General features: G+C 31.0%; 1 protein-coding gene across 1 annotated transcript; it reads left to right on the top strand.

Moving 5' to 3' along the window:
* Nucleotides 1–11307: 11307 nt before the first annotated feature.
* LOC107941628 (probable 2-oxoglutarate-dependent dioxygenase AOP1.2) lies at nucleotides 11308–13118 on the top strand. The gene is made up of 3 exons (XM_016875197.2): nucleotides 11308–11858; nucleotides 11977–12295; nucleotides 12631–13118. The coding sequence occupies exons 1-3, from the start codon at nucleotides 11830–11832 to the stop codon at nucleotides 12901–12903; spliced, it is 621 nt and encodes a 206-aa protein (XP_016730686.2). The 5' UTR covers nucleotides 11308–11829; the 3' UTR covers nucleotides 12904–13118.
* The last annotated feature ends 514 nt before the right edge of the window (nucleotides 13119–13632 follow it).

Genomic DNA, 13632 nt, shown 5'->3' with positions numbered 1-13632 from the left:
AAACAGTACACTTTCTAAATATGCATGCAAAACAGAACAATAACCGTTCACAAACCGGTCAATCCAATAGGGCTTTTGTCTGACATCATAATTAGCTAACATTCTCATAACAAAAGAACTCCATTACAAACTGAACAGTTAGACACATATCTCTGAGGATAAAAGAATATATAGAATATCCAGAAAAGATCATCGTGTTCATTTCGATTGTAATCGTCTCACATAGGCATCTTTACCACTTAATTATCATTTCTCTGACTAATTCTGTTATCACGGACCTCACATTATTCTATTCACTAACAATCTGATATTTCTTTAAAAAATTGAGTTTATTTATTATACTATACTCAACTCTGTTTGCATTACTAATTATTTGACCATTGAACTCTTTAGTTCACATTTATGAGCTTATTCAACATAATTCTCATAAAAATTTTCTTCATAAAGCAATACTAATAAAGGGGTGATGGTGAGGTCATAAAGCCTTTAACTTATTCTCATAAATACATATATATATATAAGACTTAACATTCATCTTCAATGTAATACCATCATAACCACCTAGTTCATTCATATATTTTCTCACATATAGCAGTCACACGCCCATGTGTCTACCCATATGGACAAAAATCAGGCTATTTTTTCCAGCCTTATTTCTCACCCATTTGATCTTTTAACTTCACGATTTGTTCACTTTATAGCCACATCAATAATCACCATTTTCTTGTATTTCAGATAAATACATATAACCATACATAAGCATGCAAATCACTATTTCTTCTTGTCAATCACAATTTCAACTGACAGATTCATGTAAATGAGCTCAATATCATTATCTGTTTAATTTCTATCACTTAAATTCACATACACATAATTTATTAACATAATCTGACAAACATAATCTCTGAATGGTGAGATCACATAATTGAGCTAAATTTTATTGTTCAATATGTTTTATCACATAAAATTTGCTTAACACTTACCACAATTTATCAAATTAGAGAATGTCTTACGGAATTGAGTACCTCTTTTTCTCGATACCATAGTCCAACTATGGTCTTACATGTAATCACTTATCACATACCGATGCCATAGCCCAGATATGGTCTTATACGGAATCACATATCACTTATCGAAAGTACTCGTTCCTGCGTTCTACTCAATTTAATCTTCCAATTCAATTTCCAGCAAGCTGATTTTCTGCGTCACAGTCACTAATTTATTTTTATCTGGAGTTATAGGGCTCCAAATTGAATTCTGTAGATTTTCCATGAATCTAGACTCATATAAATTTCCACCATAAAATTTTCAGAATTTTTTATTTAGTACATTAGTACAGTTTATTCATTAAACCTTCCCCTGTTTCACTGTCCGGCAGTCCTGACCTCTCCTTACTAAAATTTACTTATCTCCCTATAAAAAATTCAAACAATGTTCTCGTTTCTTTCTCTTAAAAATAAACTTACTAAGGATTTCAAGAATGTAAATTTCAAGCCATAATTATTTTTTTACATTTTTTGGTGATTTTCCAAAGTTAGAACAGGGGATTTCGAAATCAATCCAAACCTGTCTCAATAAAATTTAAATATCCCCAAATATACAATTCCTTTGCTTGCTCTGTTTCTTTCATATGAAAATAGACTCAATCAGCTTCAATTTAATATATTATTCAACCTCTAATTCATTTTCCACTATTTATGGTGATTTTTCAAAGTTTCCCAACTGCTGTTGTTCAAAACAGTTTTGTATTTAAACTGTTTCTTTTGTATTTTTGATATTTCCTCCCATCTTATACATGGGTCGATTAAGTATCAAACCCAATATTCCTCCCATAAACTTGTCCACCACATATAAATATTCACCTTCCTAATTTACTTGTTGAACACTCGGAATATTAACCGTTATCGGTGGATTCAGCACTTAGCAACCACCAGTGATTCGGGGAATCAGCACTTAGCAACCCCTTTCACATTCAAAGATATGGTGGAATCAGCACTTAGCAACCACCAATGATTCGGGGAATCAGCACTTAGCAACCCCTTGGGGGAATCAGCACTTAGCAACCCCCTTCACATTTAAAATACGGTGGGATCAACACTTAGCAACCCCTTTGGGGAATCAGCACTTAGCAACCCCCTTTATATTCAAGATACAGTGGAATCAGCACTTAGCAACCACCAATGAGTCGGGGAATCAACACTTAGCAACCCCCTAATAGTCAATGGTACCCGGCTCACATAGTAGCCTGCACATAGCACTACACATGTGACCATTTCCATCCGATACACGTAGTAGCCTGCACATAGTACTACACACGTGATCGAAGCTATCCGGTTCACATAGTAGCCTGCACATAGTACTACATATGCGACCCATCATTCCGGTACACGTAGTAGCCTGCACATAGTACTACACACGTGACCATCACTTTCACTTTTACATAGTGGCCTACACACAGTCCGTGCCACACATGTGATCATTTCTATCACTTCATTCGTACCCCTTTTTATTCTGAAGGTTCATTCGAGAATTTTTCTCTTTTTCTCACTTCTCTTTTTATCGATCAACTTCAATTTCTCGTCTTTCTTGATTTATAACAATACATTTAACATATATAACATTCACACTATTCATTCCAGTCCAAAAATCATACTTTGGAAAAATTACATTTTTGCCCCTAAAGTTTCACAAAATTGTGATTTTGCCCCTAGGCTTCTAAAATATTTTTTATTCAATTTCCTTGCATTTTAGGATTAGTTGAACCATTTTATGACAATTTCAATCTACAATTTTCACTTATTCACGCACTTATGAATAAAATAAATCTCATCAAGGTCGGGAGATATCACACTATCACATGTTATATAATGACATGTATATTCCAAACATCACATATGCTACGTTCGGTCTGAGAATCGACTAAACCGTAGCTCTGATACCACTAAATGTAACACCCTTTACCCATATTCGACATCGGAATAAAGTACGAGGCATTACCAGAATACATGCACTTGTAAACGTATTGAACCGAGTTATAAAATTCCATTAATGATTAAAACTTTCAAATTATTAACATGCTTTTATAATTCTTCATAATATAAATAATACAACATTTCCTACCAACCACAACCGAGCTTCCGATAATCATCTCACTACATCTAATAATTGTACATATTACCAATAATAATTCAATTTCAATAATAAAACACATATCTATATAATATTCATCATCAAATAACATTCACTTTAATTAAAATTATATAGAATATAGTTCATACGAACTTACTAGGCTAAATTGCAGAAATACCAAAATCCAGGGACATTTTAGAAATTTTCTATTTTTCTCAAATTTTCATCCAATCTTGATCTAAATTAATATTTCCTTCAATTTAATAATTTACATAATAAAAAATTCATTTCATGCAATTTGATCACTTTTTGACATTTTTATGAATTTACCCTTAAATTTTCACATTTGTTCAATTTAGTCCCTGAAACATATAAATTGGTCATTTTTAATAAAAAATCGTGCTAGTAGAATAATCATATATTTTCTTCCTCCTTCTCCTCTCCATTCCACATCCTTAATGTATATAACATGCTTATAGGTAACATTATCTATAATTTCACCAATTACTTATATATTCATTGAAAGCTGTTCACTTGAGTCATAATCACTAAATTATTTATAACTTGAGCTACAGAAATAAAAATTAAGATCCGTTAATTTTCTCTAAAACTAGACTCACATATCTTCTCGTCATAAAATTTTCAGAATTTTTGGTGTAGTCAATAAGTACATTTTATTCTTTAAAGTCATCCCTGTTCTGCTGTCTGACAGTTCCGACCCTTCTTCACTAAAAATTAACTATCTCCTCGTAAAGAATTTGAATGATGTTACCATTTATTTATATTAAAAATAGACTCAGTAAGGATTTAAACATATAAATTTAAGACTATAATTATTTTTCTCCAATTTTTGATGATTTTCCAAAGTCATTACAGGAGAACCCAAAATCATTCTGACCTTATCTCACAAAACCTATAATATCTCATAATTTACAATTCCATTTCTTACACCATTTCTTCTATGAGAAAATAGACTCAATAATATTTAATTTCATATTTTTTTTCATCCTCTAATTCAATTTATACGATTTTTGGTAGATTTTCAAAGTTAGACTACTGCTGCTGTTTCAAAACTATTTTAGTGTAAAATGTTGATTACTAAGTCTATAACACTCTTATTTTCCTTCTCTACACTATTTCTCAACACTTTCTCTTATTTTCTCTTCACTAACATATCAAGAACATATAACCTTATATAATAAAACTCTACATTAACATCAATCTCATATTTTTTTAATAATATCAAACTCAAAAATATATTGAAATCATGATGTTCTTACCTTGCTCAATTGACTTCAATCTTTAACTTGATTTTCTCTCTCCTCCAGCCTCTATTTCTTGAATCTAACTTGATATTCTAGCTCCCCATAGTCTCCTTGTCAATTTTCTCTCTTGGTGGCTATGGAAATTTCTTTGATTTCTAAGTGAAAATGGTGGATTTTTTGTGAAAGGACCAAATTGTAAAGAAAACAAAGCTTTCTTTCTTCTCCTCTTCTTCTCACGTTAATGCATGCAAAAATGGTGGGGATGGATGCTTTTCATCCTTCTTTCCACATATATATACTAAATAAATTAATAATAATAAAATAATATCATTTAAAAAAATCAAATTAAAATATTAATAAACTAATATTTATTTATTTATTAATCTAAAATATCTCCAACATCATCATTATCTTCTAGATTTCTGTCTCTTCTAATTGACCATTTTGCCATTTATGATCTTTTAAAATTCCATCCTTGAGTCATCACTTAAATTGGTAAAATTGGGATTTAGTCCCTCAAACTTCTTCACCTTTTTCAATTTGGTCCCAATCCATCCATTTTTCTTAGTTTCTAGATTATTCCACCCTTAAAATATTTACACCATTGGTCCTTTAGCTTTTTCATATTTACACTTTAATCCCTCAACTTTTGAATATTTACTCTTGGGTAACAAAACTTTTTCACTTTTGCGATTTAATCCTTTCTTGAATTTATATGTTATAATATACTTCCCAATATTGCTATAACACAAAATTACCCCTTTTTAGCACTTTATTTCCTTATTTTACTATATCAGAGATATTATATTACTTTCCTTATTGTAGAAATTTTCAGGGTATTACAAAACAACTGTCTATGCCACTGAATTTTATTCGGGTCAAATTTTGCATTTTTTAAATTACATTTTGACATCTGAATTTTCTTAAAATTATATTTTGACCCTTAAACTTTCCTAAAATTACATTTTAACCCATAAACTTTCATGAAATTATATTTTAACCCTTAAATTTTCCTAAAATTACACTTTGGCCCCAAGAATTTTGCTATGTTTGTAATTTGGTCCTTCCGTCAGAAAATCCCCAACAATCCGGCAGATTTCGCGCACCTGCCCCCGCTATTTTCGGTCGCTGGCCTAAGGCATGGCCTCCCTCCTCCCTACCCACCTAATCCCTGCAAAATAACAACAATAAAATGGGGTTTTCCCCAAAAAACAAATGGCCCACGAAGAGTAAAAAAAAAGAAAAAACTTGCAAAAAAATAGAGAAGAGAGAAAAAAGAGAAAAAGAGGAGAAAGGAGAAGAAGAGAAGGAGAAGGGGAAGCGCAGCACCATGGCGTCAACGGCAGCAGGAAACGGCAACGGCGCAAGCGGCGACGTGGTGGCTAGGGTTTGAGAAAAAAAGAAAGGAAGAAGAAAGGGGAAGAAGAAGAATAAAAGAAAAGAAAAAAAGAAAAAAAATAAATATCACAGTAGGGTCGACCCGACCCGACCGACCCGTGTAGCCCGACCTAAGCCAACCCAGTAGGCCAACCAGCAGCCAGCACAGCAGGCCTGTCCAGCAGCAGGCCACAGTCAACAGGCCAACAAGCAGCAGCCCAGCAAGCGCCCAGTCCAGCAGGCCGGGCCGACCCAGCAGCCCAATCAATAGAAAAAAAAGAAAAAAAAAGGAAATTTTGGGCTTTTCGGTAATTTCTTTTTTACCCACTTTTAAATTTTAGTTCATGTATTTTGATGACATTTTGTTTTTAATATTATTGCCATTTTTAAATATTTTTATTTTTTAATTTTAGAAATATTATTATGTTCATTTATTTGTAATTTTTTAATTTCAAATTACATTCTTAAAAATAATATGTAATTTATCAAAATTTTCATTTTTTTTAAAAATCGGATCACGATTAAAAATTAAATTAAACTCGTATTTTTGAAAATTAAGACAATGCACGTTTCATGAGATACTAATTTTGGGCGTCGCGAGGGTGCTTATACCTTCCTCGCGCGTAACCGATTCCCGAACCTTAATTTTCTCTGGATTTTGATGTGGACCTAAGATTGACTCTTTTTTTAGAACATTTGAAAAATAATTGTTCTTTTAAAAAGAGAATTTATTAGGTGTCCGATCACACCTAGAAAAAAAATCGGTGGCAACTCCTTTTTAAAAAAAATTAAAATCGAGACTCTTTAAATTTTCAATAATCTCATCGACTATCGTTCGTGCAAAAGTTTTTGGTCGCTACAAACCTATTTTCAAGACTTCTTGAATTCCAACACATCATGAGCAACCCCTTGATCAGAGGCTTGAGAATTGCTCTCAACTTCATCGGAATTAGTTCTGTTGGAAGGAATATTTTATCTATAATAGAAACAAAATCACTTTATTGGAATTCTATCTCACTCGACTTACTGACTTGGGTCGCATGGCCAAACCACACGCTCGTGTGCCAGGCCGTGTACTCTTCGAAATAACCTCACATGCTTGTGTGCCAGGACGTGTGCTAGGTCGTGTGAAAATTGGAGGGTATACTGAATTGTGTCACACGACCAAGCCACACGCCCGTGTGTTAGGCCGTGCGAAGCTACTGACTTGTTTTCTATAAAAATTTCAGGGGACACATGGTAGTGTCACTTGGTCGTGTGTCACACACAACTGAGACACACGCTCGTGTCTTTGCTCGTGTGGACAAAAATAGGCCCTTTCGCAAGCCATATTTCTTACCCAATTTGGTACCAACCAAAACACAACAATTTGCATATACCCATGACATAAATAGGCATTCAAAACCAACCAAAACCAAGCTTAAAACATGTAATATTAATACATGCAAACATGATGCCCATAGGCACCTCAATTCACCATTTATAAGCATGTCAAATATGTCTCCAAAATCTACCTAAATGGTCAAACATATATATTCATCTTTGTGCCTAAAACTTAACATGTATGTCACTTATCAAACTCAACTATTTGATATCCAAAATACCAATTCACAATCAAGACATTCACATGGCAACCAAACACCATATATAATTAGGCCATTTACACATATACAGTTAACAAAATATACCCAAATACAAGCCAATGTGGGTTTTTTTATTGGTTTAATAACAAAGTTAGCCCTCTAATATTTAGACTTCTATCAATTTAATCCTAAATATAAAATATTCAAAAAAAAATTAGCCCACAATGTTTACAAAATTTTTTAATTCTGTTCAAAATCTAAAAAATTTAATAAATTTAATCCTCGACATTTACAAAATTCTAAAAAATACAACTAACGAGAGAGTGACCAAAATATTTGATTTCAAAAAGTTTAGTGACCATTTTTTAGTTTACCCAAAAGAAATGCCATGTTTTTTGCCACATGTCAATCAAACATTGATAATTTTTGTTGTCTCATAAAAAATAACATTGTTAGTATATTAGAGTAATTTGTATAACGTTTGACAAGTTTAGGTATCAAATCGAACAAAAAAAAGATAATTAGATATCAAATTAGGAAAAAAGAATTAAGCTCATGTACCAAATTGGACCCAAGAAAAATTTAGTACCAAATTAAAAAATGTGTCAAGTTTATGTACCAAATAAGTAAAGCGTGTCAAGTTCAATTGCCAAAACATTTAATGTTTGGTTGACTAAAATAATAAAAGTGCCCTAAAAAGTAGTTCACCACTAGTCAAAATGGACGACGGATAATTACCATAAAATACTTTATGTTGACATTAGATCTCCTAATCAAAATTTTAAATAACTCCTTTATCTGCTCATGATAAATATATATATTGAGATTAAATTATTGATGTTAAAAGCGAATAATTATAAAAAATTACTAATTGATGTTGATTTTGGAAATTGAAGGCATTGAGTAATGGGAGATTGAAATTAGTGCATCATAGAGTGATGATGAGCGGAGACAAAGATCGATACTCTATAGCAACCTTTATCATTCCAAATGAGGTTACTATAATCAAAACACCCAAAGAGTTTATAGATGACCAACATCCTCGGCTTTTCAAGGACATTGATTTCATGGACTTCTTCCTTTTTGCCTTTTTGGGCCTAGCAAAGCTCATTTCCTCCCACTTGCTATACTTGGAAAACAAAATATGAATTCCTCATTTAGTTAAGATAAATAATTTGATTAAAGAATAACTTTTTGTCTCCTATTTTTGTATTATTTTGATAAATAATTTACAATACATTCTAAAAAAATTAATTTGATAAAGAACAACTTTTTCTCTTCTATTGGTATATCAATTTCACATTTTATCTTTAAAATAATTTTTATTAAAAAATTACATTTTTTACATTTTTTACATTTAATATATTTTTTTAATTTCAAAATACTTGGTGACAAGAATCAGAAAATAATTGAAGCAACTAAGCAAGCAAAAAAGCTAACTCGTATATAAAGGATTAATAAATGAATTATGAGGAGATGAAAGTTAATAACAAATTTGATTACGGTGGGCAAATTCGATTACGATGGATGGCAGTGGCTATAAAGATCCAAAATCATTTTTTCTAATTTAACTTGAACAAATATATTCGATTCGATTCGATTCGAATTCTATCTCACTCTATTCAATTCAAGAAACTTTTAAATCAAGTTAGGATGAAAAATAGGATTCGTGAACCCGAATAACTCGAAAATTTTTTATTCGATTCGATCGAATGCTCATCCTAATAAACCATCGTTAAATATTTTATGCTCAGGTGACTAAAATTATAACTCCTTAAAAGTTAGATGACGAAATTGAAATAATTTCTTTTTGAGTAACCAAAATTAAAAGTGCCCTAAAAAGTAGTTTACCACTAGTCAAAGATGACGGCGGATAGAGAATCTCCATGGTTGTTCCGTTATCACATAGAGATACTTTTGCGGTACGTTTGAAAGTTTTTTTTGTAACATTATTTATTTATTTATTTTTCGTACTGTCTCGAAATATGAAATTAAGAAGTCAAAAGAAAATAAAATTAAAACTTAGATTAAAAAAAATTGATATATAAAACTGAGCATTTTTTCTTTTCTTTTTTTTTTCTTAATTTTTTTCTCACCAGATATAAAAACAACATAAAAAGAAAGAGTTGAAAAATACCTTCAACTTCTTTCAAAGACCAAAAGATTACAAAACTCCTAAAGTAACTATTCACTCTCAAATACCCTTAACTTGATACAATGAGCATCAACCCAAACAAAACTAACAGGTAGCAAACAATAATGCTCTAAAAAAGCAAAGGTCTCCTTATATCTACTTTTGTCAATCAATAACTGCAAATTGAGCTCGAAACAGCTGGTTAAAACCATAGTCGATACCGGTGACAAGATTTTGCAAATTGAACTCGGAACACCTATTTAGCTGATTTGGATATTTGATGGGTGAATTAATAAATTTAGTTTTGGATAGAAATACACATATTTAATGTGGATAATAAATTACTCGGATTTTAAAGCATATGTATGGATTATAAAATAAATTTTACAAAAAATTAGAGAAAATTATACACTATTTATTTTTATTTTAATATATGCTTTAAAATCTAAAATATTTACTATCCATGTTAAATTTGAGTATTTCTATTTGAATAAAATTTTATTAAATCATCCACCAAATATTAAAATCGGTTAAATATATGCAGTTTATAAATAAAAAGGTAAAGTGGATAATGGGACTTGGATATCTAAATTTGAACATCCGTAAAATAAGGAATATTTAGATGATGGATATCTTATCTAAATAAATTATTCACAAAAGTAGATTTTAATAATGGATATTCAAGGGTTAAAATTTACATACACTTCGGATTTATTGCATAAAATAATTAGAATATTCAAATTTGAATATCATTTGAATCTGTAATATCTAAATTCACAAAAAGAAACTTAAACATCTGAAAATATCTGACCTTGCACTATACATTGTCATTCTTACCAAAAGCTTAATTAAAGTAATTTTACCAATAAAAAAATTTATTTGTTATTAAAAAATACTTTTTTTCCACTAAAAACAATAAAATTTATTTTTGTTCTCTTCATTTTATAAAATAATTTCTTTTCCTTTAATGACATTACACCTTTCTTAAGTGAAAAGGGAAAAGGTGGCATTTCTACACCTATAAATAGACGTAATTCCAGGATGAAAATCCTTTGCCCATCTGTGCCACTTAATAAGATAAGGATAAGTTGTCTTTCCTTTATAAAAAATAGTGTTTTTTCTTAATTCCTTTTTCAAATTTAAAATTAAAAAGAGAATAAAAAATTTAATAATAAATTAAAAAAATTTAATTTAATTGATCATAATATTTTTAATTTATACAACATAAAAATAGAAATAGTTGAAGATTGTTCCATACTTAGAGTTTTGATAAATTGATTTTTCTATTAAATCTAAAATATTAGACCAAACAATTAACTTTTTTAATATATTAATTTTTATATTTATTTTTTATATATAAATTGCATAATAAATATAACAAGTAGGGCAAAGTGACTTAGAACACAACACGTTGGCATCGTTACTATAAAATTAAAGGTATTCAAGAGTCAAGTCAAGTCGGCAACTACATGATTTAAAAAAAAAATTCAAGTCCGGCCAACTCGGTTCAAGTGAATCAATTTACTTTTGAAAAATGACAAATTAATAATATAATCTAATATTAACATTTTTATAATTTTACAATCAAATTTTAAATATGAGTTTGTGTGAGTCAACTCTGTTTGAGCCGATGCTAATTATTTATTGTCATTCTTATCAAAAATTCCATGTAATCTTACCAGTAAAAAATATTTATTTATTTATTATTAAAATACTTATTTTTCACTAAAAACAATCAAATTCATTTTCTTCACTTCATTTTCTTAAAAACTAAATATTTTTTCCCTTTTAATTTAATAACATTACAAGCTTCTTAAATGAAAAGTGAACAGGCGGAGCATGGTAAGGGGCATAGGAAAGAGCCAGTGGATTTCTACCCTAAGCCTATAAATAGACGTAATTCCCTACCTAGAGAGAAGCAAAGTTAGTTTACAAGCTGATTTAGTTTAAGGGAACATTTCCATATATAGAGCATAACAAAAAATTCTAGAACATGGGTGTCAATGCTGAAATTGAGTACCCAGTCATTGAGTTCCGTTCATCGGATTTGAAGCGAGGTACTGATGGGTGGAATTGTTTGTGCAAGAGGGTTCGTGAGGCTTGCGAGACTTTCGGCTCTTTTGAGGTGGTATACGAATAGATATCAACGGAAGTTCGAGAAGAGGTTTTTAGGTTGATTAAAGAACTGGTTGAAGTCCCAGTAGAGAGGAAACAGAAGAACGTTAGTCCCGTGCCTTTCCATGGTTGGGTTGGATCGTCCCCTCAGATTTCTTTGTTGTATGAAGGCTTCGGAGTTGGAGATGCCTCCAACTATGATTCTATTAAAAGCTTTGCTCAACTTATGTGGCCTGATGGTTACCCACACTTTTGGTAAGAAAAATTCTTTTACATTTTTAATTCTGCAGGTTGGGTTGATTTGGTATCTCATTTCTGGTTCGAGTTAAGCGAGTTCAAATTATTGACTTTGTATTTTGATATTTTATTTCAGTGACATTGTATACACCCTGGCGACACAGATGGAAGAGCTAAACAAGTTAATCTGGCTAATGATAATTGATAGTTATGGATTAGGGGAGGAATTACTGAAGATGAGCTACAAAACGCTGATACGGATGGTGAAATACATGGCCCCTCCATCGGGGAAGTTTGAGAGTGGACTCTTTCCTCATACAGATAAACCAATTAGCACACTCATTTGCGAGGATAAAATTTCAGGGTTGGAAATTGAGGTCAAGGACGACAAATGGTTGAGGTTGTCTAATTTATCTCCTTCTTCCTTTGTATTTATGGTTGGAGACCCTTTCAAGGTATTTATTCAAAATTTTACGTGCATGGCCTATGTGAATAGAATAAAAAATATAAAAGTTAGAATTAAGTGGAGAGGGGGTGGAGGGGGCAATTCCTTGTCCCCTGGCACTATCTCTAAGCCTTGAGTTCAATTAAGTCCTGGTCAAACTTTGGACAACATTTCTTCTCAATCTATATTTTTTAGATTACAAAAGTTTAATTTAATAGTTACCATAAAATACTTACTGATGTTGACATAAGATATTGGGTTATAGATATAGTGAGATTAGATTATTGATGTTGAAAGTGAATAATTATCATAAATACTTACTGATGTTGATTTTTGAAATTAAAGGCTTGGAGTAATGGGAGATTGAAATCGGGGATGCACAGAGTGATGATGGGTGGAGATAAAGATCGATATTCTATAGCAGCTTTTGCCGTTCCAAACAAGGGTACCATAATCAAGACAACCAAAGAGCTTATAGATGACCAACATCCTCAACTTTACAAAGACTTTGATTTCATGGAGTACTTCCTTTTTACTGCTTCGGATCTAGCAAAGAGGTTCAACTCCAACCAGCAGATCGACGCCTTTGCTGCTCTGTCACCACCGATTTCCAATTAAGAGCATATGATCATATCGACAAGTAAAAGCTCGATTTCAGTTTTAAATTAATGTTACAAATAATAAATTGAATCCCATGTTTGGGATTTGCATTCTCGTAATGTATTAGCATGTTATAGTTTGTTATAATCATGTAACTGTAGGTTACTAAATCTATTGTGTTGAGTAATGTTGGTGTATGAATTCAATAAGATGGCAGCTCATGGATTCATTAAGACGCCTACTCATTGAACTTGAGGATTTGAAGCCATGCACGCATTGAAGTTCAAATTTGAGAGCTAATTAGTAGCCTTAAATTACAATGATCTTTTTTACCTCAATTTTCTAAAATTTTTACTGTACTTTTTATTGTTTAGCGTATTTTTTAACATTAATTTATATATATAATTTTTTAAATATATATTTTTAAAATTTTAAGGGTTTTTTTAAAATAATTAAATACGACAACTCGTGTTATTTCTCTATTTGTCCACGTGTTACCTCCGTCGAAATCTTTTTGAGATCGACTTTTTATTTTGAAAAAAAAAACGAAAATGGGAGTCTCCACCAGTCCTTTTTTTTCCTCCTATTTTTGTATTATTTTGATAAATAGTTTACAACGCATGTTATTTCGATAATTTTTAGTATTTTTTATATTATTTATCTAAAAAAACTTATATTTTTTAAAGGTAAATTCATTAATTCATTCAATGAATGGAACCATACAATTCAGAGAGAAAAAAATAGTAA

The sequence above is a fragment of the Gossypium hirsutum genome, chromosome D13, assembly GCF_007990345.1.
Source record: "Gossypium hirsutum isolate 1008001.06 chromosome D13, Gossypium_hirsutum_v2.1, whole genome shotgun sequence".
NCBI lineage: Eukaryota > Viridiplantae > Streptophyta > Magnoliopsida > Malvales > Malvaceae > Gossypium > Gossypium hirsutum.
The sequence above is the reverse complement of the archived record's forward strand: the minus strand, read 5'-3'. Positions and strand labels throughout refer to the sequence as shown.